Source organism: Aquarana catesbeiana, linkage group LG04 (assembly GCF_042186555.1).
Source record: "Aquarana catesbeiana isolate 2022-GZ linkage group LG04, ASM4218655v1, whole genome shotgun sequence".
NCBI lineage: Eukaryota > Metazoa > Chordata > Amphibia > Anura > Ranidae > Aquarana > Aquarana catesbeiana.
This window is the reverse complement of record NC_133327.1, coordinates 656852323-656865417: the sequence shown is the minus strand read 5'-3', so window position 1 is coordinate 656865417 and position 13095 is coordinate 656852323. Positions and strand designations below refer to the sequence as shown.

At 41.7% G+C, this 13095-nt stretch overlaps 1 protein-coding gene across 2 annotated transcripts in view; it reads right to left on the bottom strand.

The window, feature by feature from the left end:
- EPAS1 (endothelial PAS domain protein 1) overlaps positions 1-13095 on the bottom strand; it is a 510313-nt gene that overhangs the window by 12066 nt on the left and 485152 nt on the right. For both annotated transcript variants that reach the window (XM_073628490.1, XM_073628489.1), the window contains exons 8-15: positions 7752-7899; positions 6099-6304; positions 5515-5705; positions 5245-5358; positions 4353-4837; positions 3733-3856; positions 2535-2652; positions 959-1132 (exon numbers count right to left, since the gene is read on the bottom strand). In XM_073628490.1, the coding sequence (XP_073484591.1) occupies positions 959-1132; positions 2535-2652; positions 3733-3856; positions 4353-4837; positions 5245-5358; positions 5515-5705; positions 6099-6304; positions 7752-7899 (1560 nt within the window). The remainder of the gene's footprint in view (positions 1-958; positions 1133-2534; positions 2653-3732; positions 3857-4352; positions 4838-5244; positions 5359-5514; positions 5706-6098; positions 6305-7751; positions 7900-13095) is intronic.

Here is a 13095-nt window from a genome sequence, read left to right as displayed (position 1 = left end):
AGAGCCCAGGCCCCGCCCCATTTTCAGCTCCATTATCGGCCGTTTTTCTCTTTCGGGAAATTGCCAAAAAGGCCATTTTCAGGCGATATGTTTCGGCGGCCGAAATTTCGGTGCATGCCTAATTTATTTCATAATTTTTCAAGTGCTACGTTGGCCCTTGGGCTCCTTTTTACAAGACTTGAGAATTGCTGTTAACAGACGCTCTCCATCCAGTCTGACAGAGCTTGATCTATTTTGCAAAGAAGAATGGGCAAAAACGTCACTCTCTAGTGTGCAAAGCTGGTAGAGACATCCCCAAAAAGACTTGCAGCTGTAAATGCAGTGAAAAGTGGTTCTACAAAGTATAACGGGTTGATTTACTAATGGCAAATCCACTGTGCACTACAAGTGCACTTGGAAATGCAGTCGCTGTAGATCTGAGGGGAAGATCTGAAATGAGGGGAAGCTCTGCTGATTTCTATCATCCAATCATGTACAAGCAAAAATGCTATTTGTTTTCCTTGCAAGTGTACGTTTAGTGCACAGTGGATTTGCCTTTAGTAAATAAACCCCATGCTCTCGGGGGGGGGGGGGGGGGCTGAATACAAATGCACACCACACTTTTCAGATATTTACTTGTAAAAAATTTTGAAAACAATTTATCATTTTCCTTTTACGTCACAAATTATGTGCCACTTTGTGTTGGTCTATCACATAAAACTCAGATAAAATACATTTACGTTTTTGGTTATAACATGACAAAATGTGGAAAATTTTCAAGGGGTATGAATACTTTTTCAAGGCACTGAAAAATACCACAGGAGTTTTTTCCTGCCTTTCAGTAACTGTGATATCAATGCAGATCTATTACCTTGGTACTAACTGACCATTTGGCTCCCATCAGGCACAGCAGGCTCTGCGAGAAATTATTAACCAAGACATGAAAAAACTGTGATAAATTAATCCTGTTTCTACTAACCTTTTATTTTCTGTGATTGTGGCAGGTTGTAATCGTGGTAATTACAACTGTAAAACGTGGTCTGATAAGGAGTTTTCCTGCCGTCTCTGGAACTTTGTGCACAATGTGGATGTGACTGCGACTGTTGGGTCATCTGCTGGTTTAATCCTCGGTGCCTGTTACAGATGAACTCATCTAGGAAGAAGATACAAATCTCCAGGTCACTAACTGCAGACCAAGTTGTTCTTACGTATGCACACAGGCTGCAAGCGGTTGGACATTTTGTTTAGCCAGTGTCACCATAATGGTGAGTGAAAATAAAATGCATATTCTACAGGAGGCCACCACAGGGTCAGATCATGATGATGCAGGTAGAAGGTGATTATATTTATAAGTAGTAATTACATGTGTGATAATAAACTTGTTGTTACAAGAAACATGTGGCCACAAATATTTGTTGGTGATAAATGGAACTTCGCCCAAAAATGGAACTTCCGCTGTCCGGATAGCTCCCCCACCCCCCCTCCGGTGTCACATTTGGTACCTTTCAGGGGGGAGCCGATACCTGTCTAATCCAGATATTTGCTCCTACTTCCGGCGAAAGATCGCTGCAGTATCAGCGGCAATCTACGGCATGTCTGGCCCCTCCTCCCCCTGTTGTCTTCTGGGAGACACACAGGTCCCAGAAGACAGCAGGGACCATTCAGAACACGTAGCGTGACTGGCGCATGCGCAATAGGGAACCAGGCTGTGAAGCCACAAGGCTTCACTTCCTGATTCCCTTACTGAAGATGCCGGCGCCTCCATCCGGGAGCCGAGGGACAGGTCGGCTTTGGGTGAGGACATTGAGGGCGTCCCTGGACAGGTAAGTGCCCTTATTTTAAAAGTCAGAAGCTGCAGTATTTATAGCTGCTGACTTTTTTTTCGGGGGAACTCCGCTTTAAAGTGGAACCTTACCAATGACAGCTTAATAAAATAAATAATATTCTTTAGCAAGGAAGATACATTCCACATTAATAATTATGCCACCAAAATTAGTGTGTGCTGTAAATTGCCTCCATCATTGTTCCTGTCTCTTCTTACTGGTGGCTGCCATTTTGCTGAAGCCCAGAGCCCTTGAACAGCCATAAATCTTTAGGTTGTCAGCAGATCGGCCTCTACAAATTTCGGCACAGTGCCTAAAAATACAGGGACTAAGCATGTGCAGAGCAGGGAGAGACAGTGTATTACTGTGTTTTACACAATTTAGACCAGGAGTAGGCAACCTTGCGCACTCCAGCTGTGCTGAAACTACAAATCCCATCATCCCTCTTCTCCTGGAGGGGGTCATGCCTGTGGCAGTCAGAGTCTTCCAATGCCTCTTAGGACTTGCAGTTCTACAACAGCTGGGGTGCACCGGTTGCCTACCCTTGTTATAAACACTTACTGTATTTTTAATGTTATTCATATCTATACCTGCAAAAAAGGGACCAGAAATCATCTAACAGAACTTAATTTTCAGATTAAAGTTCAACCTTAAAAGTGTCTCGGGACATCTATCAGCATATAAAGGGCAACAAAAAGCCTATGAAAGCCATCACTAAAGTCCTCTACTCACCATTCAGGACACTTGTGCTCAGGGATTTCTTTTCTGAAACAAGTGGGCAGATTTCTGGTTTTAAGGATTTCATCCTTTTCCACATAAGTGATTGTATGGTGTTATCGGGTAACTCCCCCTACAAAAAAGACAATGCATTAGATGCATACTAGAAGCAGATAATAGTATTACTAATAACAATCTCCGTATGAGCTCAATTCTATCTCTGACTTAGACAAATTTCAAGTGTTTTATTTAGAAAAGAACATGTTCTTCTGCCCTTACTGTAACCAACACGTAACAATATCACTAAGGGTTCATTTACATTTGCTCTGGCGTCAACAAGGCTTTGGACACGCTCGCTGAACAGTCCTGAATGGGCTGGTCAGATCTTCCATCCATTTGGAAAATCTCTGCAGGTGGCAATGATTATATTTAATTCAAAAATGTTAGTTCACCCTTACAGAACTAACACTTTACACTTTCTTACCCCCTCCCTATTCCTGCTGTACTTACCTCTGGGGATGCTAAACTGTCAGTGCCCTGTCAGTGCCCTCACAGCCAGTCCAGTGGTCTGGGAATCTGAAATCCCCACTGTTCTCCCTCTTCTCTGTGCAATACTTCCAGGACAGAACCAGACCTTATCATCCTTGTCAAAACTGTGAAAAAATCTGCCCACCCATGGCCAGAAAAATGCTAGCTATTGACATGGAAGTGATGGACAGGAAAGCATCTGCACAGTTATCCCCCTCGTCTTTTCTACTTCCCACTGAAAACAAGGAAGGATTGGCTAGGTTGCCCAATAAGGTGAAATAACTGAGTGAGAAATAAGCAGCTCTTCCAAGGTAGCCAAAGAGTCCAGTCCTTGGATGAGTGTCAGAGACCCCGATATGATCTATACCAACCTTTCACAACCTTTTAAACACAGAGGAACCCTTGAAATAACTTTCCGGTCTCAGGAAACCCCTGCTAAAAAAATGCATATCTACAATTCATGATACATTAGTGTGATGGTCAGTGGGAAGAATGCTGCTTACACTTGTTGACATACAGATAGCAAAAAAGACTAATGGTGTCAGAAATTGCTCATGGAACCCTTAGCAACCTCTGGAGGAACCCTAGGGATCCATGGAGCCCTGGTTGAGAAACCCTGGTCTATACAGTGTATCAAAGCAGCCTGATTACAAACAACAGTCAGTGCAGATATCTTTCTGCTTACCACATTGAGTTGTGAGAACCCCTGAGCACCATAATCAAGCTGCCGCTTCCTCTTCATACTGTTGCAGAATGTCATCTCTGTGGTATGTAAATCCTTACCACGTTGCCCAAAGCTCTCAAGCGACCTGATAATAAGATTTCCAACAGAAGTAAGTTTCCATCTCCATTATGTTTAAGAAATATTAAAGAGTCAGTACAGGCAAAGGTGACATTTTCATTATAAGGGAGATCTCATAATTTGAGTTAACTCCTAACTTATTTTAAGACTGGGATACTCCAGCAACAAGATGGGGATGTTGTTGCTGGAGTACTACTACTGCGGATGTGTCTTGGGTGTTCTTATCCACCTTTGTGTGTGCCAGCTCCTCCAGGTACATTCTTAATCCAGCAGGCAGAATGTGAACACAGCAGGTGTGGAAACACAGGGACTCGGTGCAAAAAACTCAATGAGCCCCCAACAGGTATAAGAAATTGTTAGATGGTTTACACCAGGTGGCTACTACCAAAAATTGAAATGGGGGTTTTGGGTAGACTGATTCATTTATCGTATTATCAAGGAAGGGAGGGGAAGGGAATGTAAGAAAAAATAAAGGATAGATACTTTATCTTTATTCCTCCTACCTTTGCTTATATAATGGCATGCTGTGTTGATGCATTGGGTGTCCAGTTGCTGAGCTGGATTCATGGTATTGCTCCATCAGTCTCCACTTTGGGGGCATGTAATTGACAGGAGGGTCTGGTGGCCATTGTACATTAGGCCTGCCTCCCATTGAAGACAGTGGTGTACTTGCTCCGGTATGATAGGCCAATAAGGCTGGCGACTTTCTTTCACCATTATAGAGGCCGGTGGGCAGAGAATCCTGGCTGGGATTACTGCCTTTAGCTGCCATTGGTTGAGCATAAGTCTGATGCAGGTACTGGCTCTGAGGAGGAAGGGCACCGGGTTGGTAGAGTGTATTCATGCTACTTATGTTCTGCTGGGTGGGCTTTTGTGTGCTATCACTGAGGGGACTCTCTTCCTGGCAAATAGGGTTCAACTGGAAATCTTCACCATCCATTGGAATGTATGGGGCGAGTGTTTCAAGATCCAGCTCATTAAAGTCATTCTATGAGGAAAAGAAATGCATGATTTTATGAAGGTATACACATATAATGCATCTTCAATAGAAAGTATAGCATCCCTCTAAATGTTTAACAGAAGTACTTTACTCTGCTGCTAGATAAGATTGGATGGGCTGGGGTTTTTATTCAGCCGTACCAACTCTGTAACTACTTAGAATAAATAAGAAGTATGTACTAGGCCACTAAAATTATTATAAAATAAATAAAGCTGTCTTGTACCTAATTACCCTGATGCTAACACCAGCTGTCATGTGGATTACCACCTCCTTATAATAATGTGGGGGGAAATAAAAAACAGATGTCAGCCTTGCTATAATTTCCTGATATTTACTAACAATATGTCAAGCAGAAGCTGATTGATTTTTGTGGGATACATCTCTTCCCCACCTACCTTAGTAGTGTTACAATTATTCTTTGCTTCTGTATCCATTGCAAAGAGCTTCTCAATCAGCTCAATCTTGAGATCTTCTTCCAAAGTCGTATAGTACTCTCCTGGACTGCTTGGCTGAAATTAAAGGGACATGTGAAGTAATTACTACATAAATAAAGAATTTACATTGATTACATTTTTTCGGCTATTGCTGCAGCTGTTCAAACACCCCTGTCATTGTTGCTATTGGATAAGAGATTAAAAAAACATCACTGGAAAGAAAAGTCTTACCGTAGAGCAGCTGCTGTTGCTGCTAGCACTGGGTGTAGTACTCCCAGGAGCCACCTGAGGCGCTGTAAAGGACGGATGGTTCACAATGTCAGGCTGGGAACCATGATTTTTAACTTCCACTGGCCACTGTTTGTTTGGACTTGGCTGCACGCTGCTGCTGTAAGTCGATGGCTCTTCATAAGTCTGAGAACCTACAAAACAAAAGTCAATCCACATAGTTGAAACAACACCAACTATTGAACTAAATGTTTAATCTTTTCTTTGTGTGCATCTCTCCTTAAGCTGTTTTAAGAATTTAGAAAGGTTCCAGAGAAGTCAACTAAATTGATTATGGTAAATCTGTTTGGCTCAGAGAATGCCTTGATAGTTCAGGTGATGACAATTTAGGTATGAACTTAAGTTAGCATTAGCATTGGGGCTTAAGCTTAGGTTATAATATATATATATATATATATATATATATATATATATATATATATATATATATATATATATATATATATATATGCCATAGTTTTTTTTTCTTTTAAGTGAGGTGAATTACTTAAAGTTAGGTATATAGCCCAAAAATGAAATCTACTTACCAAAATCCAAGGAAATAATTTCATCCCCTGGAGTGGGAGCCAGCTGTGCCAGCTCATCTGGTTCTTCCTTCAACTTGGTATACAAGAAGTCGCTGGTCTTGTCAGAGACAGCATTGCTGAAGATAGAGCTCATGGTCACCTGGTGAGGCTTGAAGAGAGACTCTGTCTGGTCCATGGAGAACACAATATCGGTCTTTTCTATGTCACTGCAGAAAAAAAAAAAAAATGAACAGAAGCGTAGTCAATTATATTTATTTGCTTGATGATGACAATTAAAATGCATCTAAACTAAGTAAATAAACCAAATCTGTTGACACATATTTTCCTGTAATGTCAGAAAACTTAATGAACCTCCATGACTTTGGTCATTTGGGGCAAGTTGTCAGGTTCTTCTGTAAAAACAACCCTCTACCAGTTGATACTTATCTTAGGTGCACCCCCATCCACCATTTCATTGGGACACCAAGTCTAAGCTTGAGTATGTTGCATGTCGGAAGGTGTTTGTTGGAGCTTAGACAGTGTTAACTTCCTCCGCCTCCTCCTCATCTGACAGTGCTGGAACCTGATTATTGGCTGCTCAGCCCCAAGCATTGCATCCTGAGAGGAGTTCACATGCTCCTTTTGGACTTGGTTTTCACAGAGGGCTCCAAAAGAACAATAGAGGGTTGGGAGACCACGGTAAATTTGAGTGTCAGCAAGTGGGGGGCTCTTCCTCCATTAAACCCGTCACTTTGCCCTGAATTGGCAAAGTGGCTGATTTTCTTTAATCCTATATTTTCAGTATTTCTTCCTTTCAACTAAATGATTCCAAGTTATCCTACCTAAAAAAAGTGTAACCATGGGTTCTTCCTTCTTAGGGTGACAATGCCTTAAGGTGACAATGAAATGAGCAGATACCGCTTGTTGCATTTTCTTATCCACGAGAGCAAGGGTCTCCAAAGTTTCTAAACAAAGAACCAGTTTACTGTCCTTCAGACTTTGAGGGGGCTGAACTGTGGCCAGTGTAAGTAGAAAATGCCCTAGTGTCAGTGGGAATAAATAGTACCACATCATTGGTATAAGTGGGAGGAATAGTACCCATCGTTGGCATCATGGGAAGAAATAGTGTCCAGCTATTGGTGCCAGTGCGAGGAATAGTGCCCCATTGTTGGTATTAGGGGAGATAAATAGTGGGGCCGACCATTGGTGCCAGTGGGAGGAATCGTGCCACATTGTTGGTGTCAGTGACTGGAATTATGCCCCACTGCTGGTGTCAGTGGGAGGAATAGTGCCTTGTATCAGTGTCAGGATTAGTGCCCTAAGGGTCAGATAAAGGCAAGTAAAAGGCCACATCTGGCCTCTGGCTTCAGTTTGGAGGCCACTGCACTAGATGGTGAGTGATACAACAGGTCTCTATTCTTCTGCCTCTAGCCAACTGTTCACAGAATTTAATGGAGATTTCACTTGGACCACTGACAACAGTAGCTTGACTGATAATTATGATAAAGGAGTGAGGGCAGAACCTCCTCTACAGTTTCAGATAACAGTCAATAGGGAGTTGATCCTTGCCATACCTAAAAGAGTGAAATGCATATATAGAAGGGGTTGCTCTAGATGTATTGACTGTTTTTTTCCAACATTGTCTAACATGGTACCAGAATTTGTTCTCCTTACCTCAGGACGTAGTTCACACAGACGATGCATTGTGGCTGGGAGTTGCGTGTGTTGTAGATAACAGTGCCATGACTTTCCACCCAGACGTAACCACCATGCTTTGCAAGCATCCGATACTGACCACTGACTACTTGGCCCTTTGTGCACACTGGTAAACCACAAAAAAAAAAGTGAGTAACATAAGCAACATTTCATTCAAACATGTCTGACACAGAATAACGACAAACAAAATTTAATATAGCAAGCCAAAAAAAAGGTAGAAACAAGAATGCTACCATATATTATGGACCCCAACTGTGGCACCTTTGTATAACATTTGAGACGCAGCTTGCCTGTACATGGTTATGGTCTGTTGTGGTTCAACATGTACAGGATAGCTGTAATATGAATTAAGATGCTATGATTGCATTTTGAAAAGCAGGTATATTGTCTCTGCAATCAGTACTAAAGCATGAGGCTTTGAAGGACAAGGGTTCTAAAGGGGTGCACAGAGTAAGCCTCATAGGGTACCAGTTTGCTATGATGGAGCACCACCTTCCACCTCCATTGCAGCTCATCTATACCAGCCCTTCTCAACCTTTTTAACATGATGGAACCCTTGAAATAACTTTCTGATCTAAAGGAACCCCTACTAATAAATAACATATCCACAACTCATGGTACATTAGTGTGATGGTCATTGGGAAGCATGCTCCTTACATTTGTGGTCAGTAGGAAGACTACCCCGCTTACAAATAGCGTAAAGGTCATTGGTTGTCAGAGGTTACTTATGGGAGGTAGAAATTGCTTATTGCTCAAGGAACCCCTAGCAACTTCTGGAGGAGCCCTAAGGTTCCACAGAACTCTTCTTGAGAAAGGCTGATCAAGACAAGCGTTTCCTTTTTCATTTTATTATTAACTCCCTAATAATACCAATTATTAACAAACACTGAATATGTTGGTTTTTGTAATTGCTCTCTAAAGCCTAGTGCACAGGGGCTGAATGTCGGCTGTTCAATAGAAAAAAAAAAAATAGTGGTGTGTACTAGGTTTAAGGTTTATATATTTTTAGCTATAATCTTTATTGGTGCTTTCTCAGTGACTCCTTTATCTAAAAATATTTTTAAAAAATAACTAAGTTTGTGGTACGTAACATCTAACATTTACTAAACTTTCTTGGTTTCAGTCATTTTTATTGAATGTTTTAACAATAAAGAACTGAATACTGAATCCCAGCGGTGCAGTACATTATAGAGCCTACAACGGTATGTGGACTCTCAGACAATGGTATCACTTGAAAGATATTACTGTGCAATATAAGGATCCTTATGGGGGTAGAGCAGCACAGAGGTAAGTGATTTACTACACTATCAAGTACTAACTTTATTTGTCATGCAGGAGTACCCTTTGCTCTTTAGAAACATGATAAATGGAAATCATATCAAATATTTGGAAGTGCAAATTAAATACAGAGTCCGCACTGCTAAGTAAAAATGTGGAACACACCCTGAAAAGAAATTTGAGGACATGGCACCTGTCACATGAGGCCCCTTTCACACATGTGGACCATTCGTTTGATCAGTTCAGCCATGTTAAAAAAAAAATGGATGAAGTTTACATCAGTTTTTTACATCTGCCATCTTGTACTTAACCACTTGAGTCCTGGAGCCATTCTTTCATGCAAAAACAGACTGTTTGTCTGTTTAAATCCGTATTTCATCAGATCTGTTTTTTTTAACGAGAGAAAAGTAGAGATTTGATCCGTTTTCCAAAAAAACCTATGTTGACGGAAGTGGATGTACACAGATGTAAATGAATGATCGTTCATTTACATCCATTTTTCCATAGAGATGCATTCATGTCCATTTTTCATCCATTAAGGGATGGATGAAAAAGGGATAAAGGGCCTGAATGTGTGAAAGGGGCCCACAAGTTTAGTGGTACCTCCCCCCAATAATAAAAATAAAAGGACAACTTGGTCTCCCTAAAATACAGCACTACAAATGCCCTTACCCCTATTAGACAACACCAATGAAAGTGCGACCTATTTATAAATATAGGTAATATATAGTCATACAGTGAGGGGAAAAAAGGTATTTGATCCCCTGCTGATTTTGTATGTTTGCCCACTGACAAATAAATGATCAGTCTATAATTTTAATGGTAGGTTTATTTAACAGTGAGAAACAGAATAACAACAAAAAAATCCAGAAAAACGCATTTTAAAAAAGTTATAAATTGATTTGCATTTTAATGTGTGAAATAAGTATTTGACCCCTTCGCAAAACATGACTTAGAACTTGGTGGCAAACCCCTTGTTGGCAATCACAGAGGTCAGACGTTTCTTGTTGATTTTGTCCCACTCCTCTTTGCTTGCGGATCCCCTCAAAGTCATTAAGGTTTTGAGGCTTACATTTGGTAACGCAAATCTTCAGCTCCCTCCACATATTTTCAATCGGATTAGGGTCTGGAGATTGGCAAGGCCACTCCAGGACCTTAATGTGCTTCTTCTTGAGTCACTAATTTGTTACCTTGGCCGTGTGTTTTGGGTCATTGTCATGCTGGAATACCCATCCACGACCAATTTTTAATGCCCTGGCTGAAGGAAGGAGGTTCTCTCCCAAGATTTGACGGTACGTGGTCCCAGCCATCGTCTCTTTGATGCAGTATAGTTGTCCTGTCCCCTTAGCAGAAAAACACCCTCAAAGCATAATGTTTCCTCCTCCATGTTTGATGGTGGGGATGGTGTTATTGGGGTCATAGGCAGTATTCCTCCTCCTCCAAACACGACGAGTTGAGTTGATGCCAAAGAGATTGATTTTGGTCTCATCTGACCACAATACTTTCACCCAGTTCTCCTCTAAATCATTTAGATGTTCATTAGCAAACTTCAAACGGGCCTGTACATGTGCTTTCTTGAGCAGAGAGACCTTGCAGGCGCTGCAGGTTTTTAGTCACTCACAGCGTAGTGTGTTACTAATTGTTTTCTTGATGACTATGGTCCCAGCTGCCTTGAGATCGTTGACATGATTCTCCTGTGTAGTTCTGGGCTGATTCCTCACCGTTCTCATGATCATTGAAACTCCACGAGGTGAGCCCCAGACCGAGGGAGATTGACAGTTATTTTGTGTTTCTTCCATTTACGAATAATCACACCAACTGTTTTCACCCTTCCACCAAGCTGCTTGGCGATGGTCTTGTAGTCCATTCCAGCCTTTTTGTAGGTCTACAATTTTGACCCTGACATCCTTGGACAGTTCTTTGGTCCTGGCCATGGTGGAGAGATTAGAATCTGATTGATTGCTTCTGTGAACAGGTATTTTATACAGCCAACAAACTGAGATTAGGAGCACTCCCTTTAAGAGAGTGCTCCTAATCTCAGCTCGTTGCCTGTATAGAAGACACCTGGGAGCCTGAAATCTTGCTGACTGATAGGGGATCAAATACTTATTTAACTCATTAAAATGGAAATCAATCTATAACTTTTTTAAAATGTGTTTTTCTGGATATTTTTGTTGTTATTCTGTCTCTCACAGTTAAAATACTTTTTTCCCCCTCACTGTATATATAAAAGGTGATTACCTACAAATGTGCTACTAAAATTAATGGCTTTTGTTTATGAACATTGCTGCTTAAAGTACATATCTATTCAACACACATACCCGATCGTCTGATTGATATGGAATCAAACTATATATCTTTTAGGCTGGGATAACACCTCCGACGGATGCAGCGTTTTGCTGCAGGGGTCCGGTGTGCCCCTGTTCTCCATTTCAGGGACGAATCAGGGCCGAATTTTTGCCTGAATTCGGCCCTGAAATGGAGCCAAGACACACAGCACTCCTGTGCAAGCCACTCTGCAGCCGCAACAGAGATATGTGAACCGGCTCCATAGAGAGCCGATCACAATCTCCTGTCGTGCGAATTGGATGCTGGGGATGCGTGAACCCAGCCTTAGACCAGCATTGGAACTATATTTACATAGCCCTGAACTTTATTGGAAAGCTGGACTGTTCAGTCTGATTCTATATAGTTATCGAGACTTTCAGATTCAAAAGAAACATCCAGCCATTTGACAAAGCAGTTTTATTCCTGCATGAGTAGTATATGTATTTGCTATAATGCTCATGCCCATATTAACCTTCATTTGGACTAACTATATCCATAAATATGTCTCATTTAGACTATAGTTTTATTGAAGGGGTAGGTGTAATTACAATGTCGCCTTTTCATTTATATTGGGACCGGTGTAAGGGGGAGGGAGAGTGGGTCATGCATTTGTGTAGTGTCAGTAAGGAATCATTTTATGTGATGGCTTTCATATTCTCAAATTGGCTGTAAACCCTTTACAACCACTTTATACTACAGGCAAGCCTATAATTAGGCTTACCTGTAGCTACACTGGATATCTCCTAAACCTGCACGGTTTAGGAGATATCCCTGTATTTGCATGTGCCAATGTCATCGGCACATGCGCACTTAAGCAAACTGAAGAAATGGCACGTACGTGCCGTTGCTTCAGTTACACGGTGCCGTTGCCGGCGGCTCCCGAGCGCAATGCGTGGGCATGGGGAGCCACACCCTATATAATTAGGCTTACCTGTAGCTACACTGGATATCTCCTAAACCTGCACGGTTTAGGAGATATCCCTGTATTTGCATGTGGCGATGTCAGCGGTACATGCGCACTTAAGCAAACTGAAGCAATGGCACATACGTGCCATTGCTTCAGTTACACTGTGCCGTTGCCAGCGGCTCCCGAGCACATGCGCCGGCATGGGGAGCTGCGATACCCGGAAGTAACCCCCGGGAGAGATGTCAGCCGCCGGAGCGGTGAACGAGGACAGCTGCGGGGGCTTAGATCTAGGGTAATTTATAATGAGCTGGTATGCTATGCATACCAGCTCATTATGAATTTGTCTTGCAGGTTTTTTTTTTTGGAGAATTTTTTTTAAGGGTTTACAACCACTTTGATTAATTATGTTCCCGCAAATATTGAGGACCACTGATCTAAACCTGGAAACAAATAATTGGAAGGGCTTTTCGCTTTTCTAAGCTGTAGTTATAGGGTATATGGAGGTTAATAATTTATTCATTCATTGTTTTCTATTGGTTAAACTAGATGGACTTGCATCTTTTTTCAGCCTAACTATGTAACTGTAAGAATGCTAGATAATTGCGGTATCGGGCTGGGTACCCTGGAGCTGCTAATGCCACAAGAAGTGCCTGTGGTCCTAGCAAAGCCAATGAGGTAGCAGCTGCACCGATGGAGCAGAGAATGGTGGACTATCCATGCAAATAGATGGATAATGGTGCATTAGCTCAAAGGGGTTGAGATGGCATGATACTTCTATGCTTTGGAACT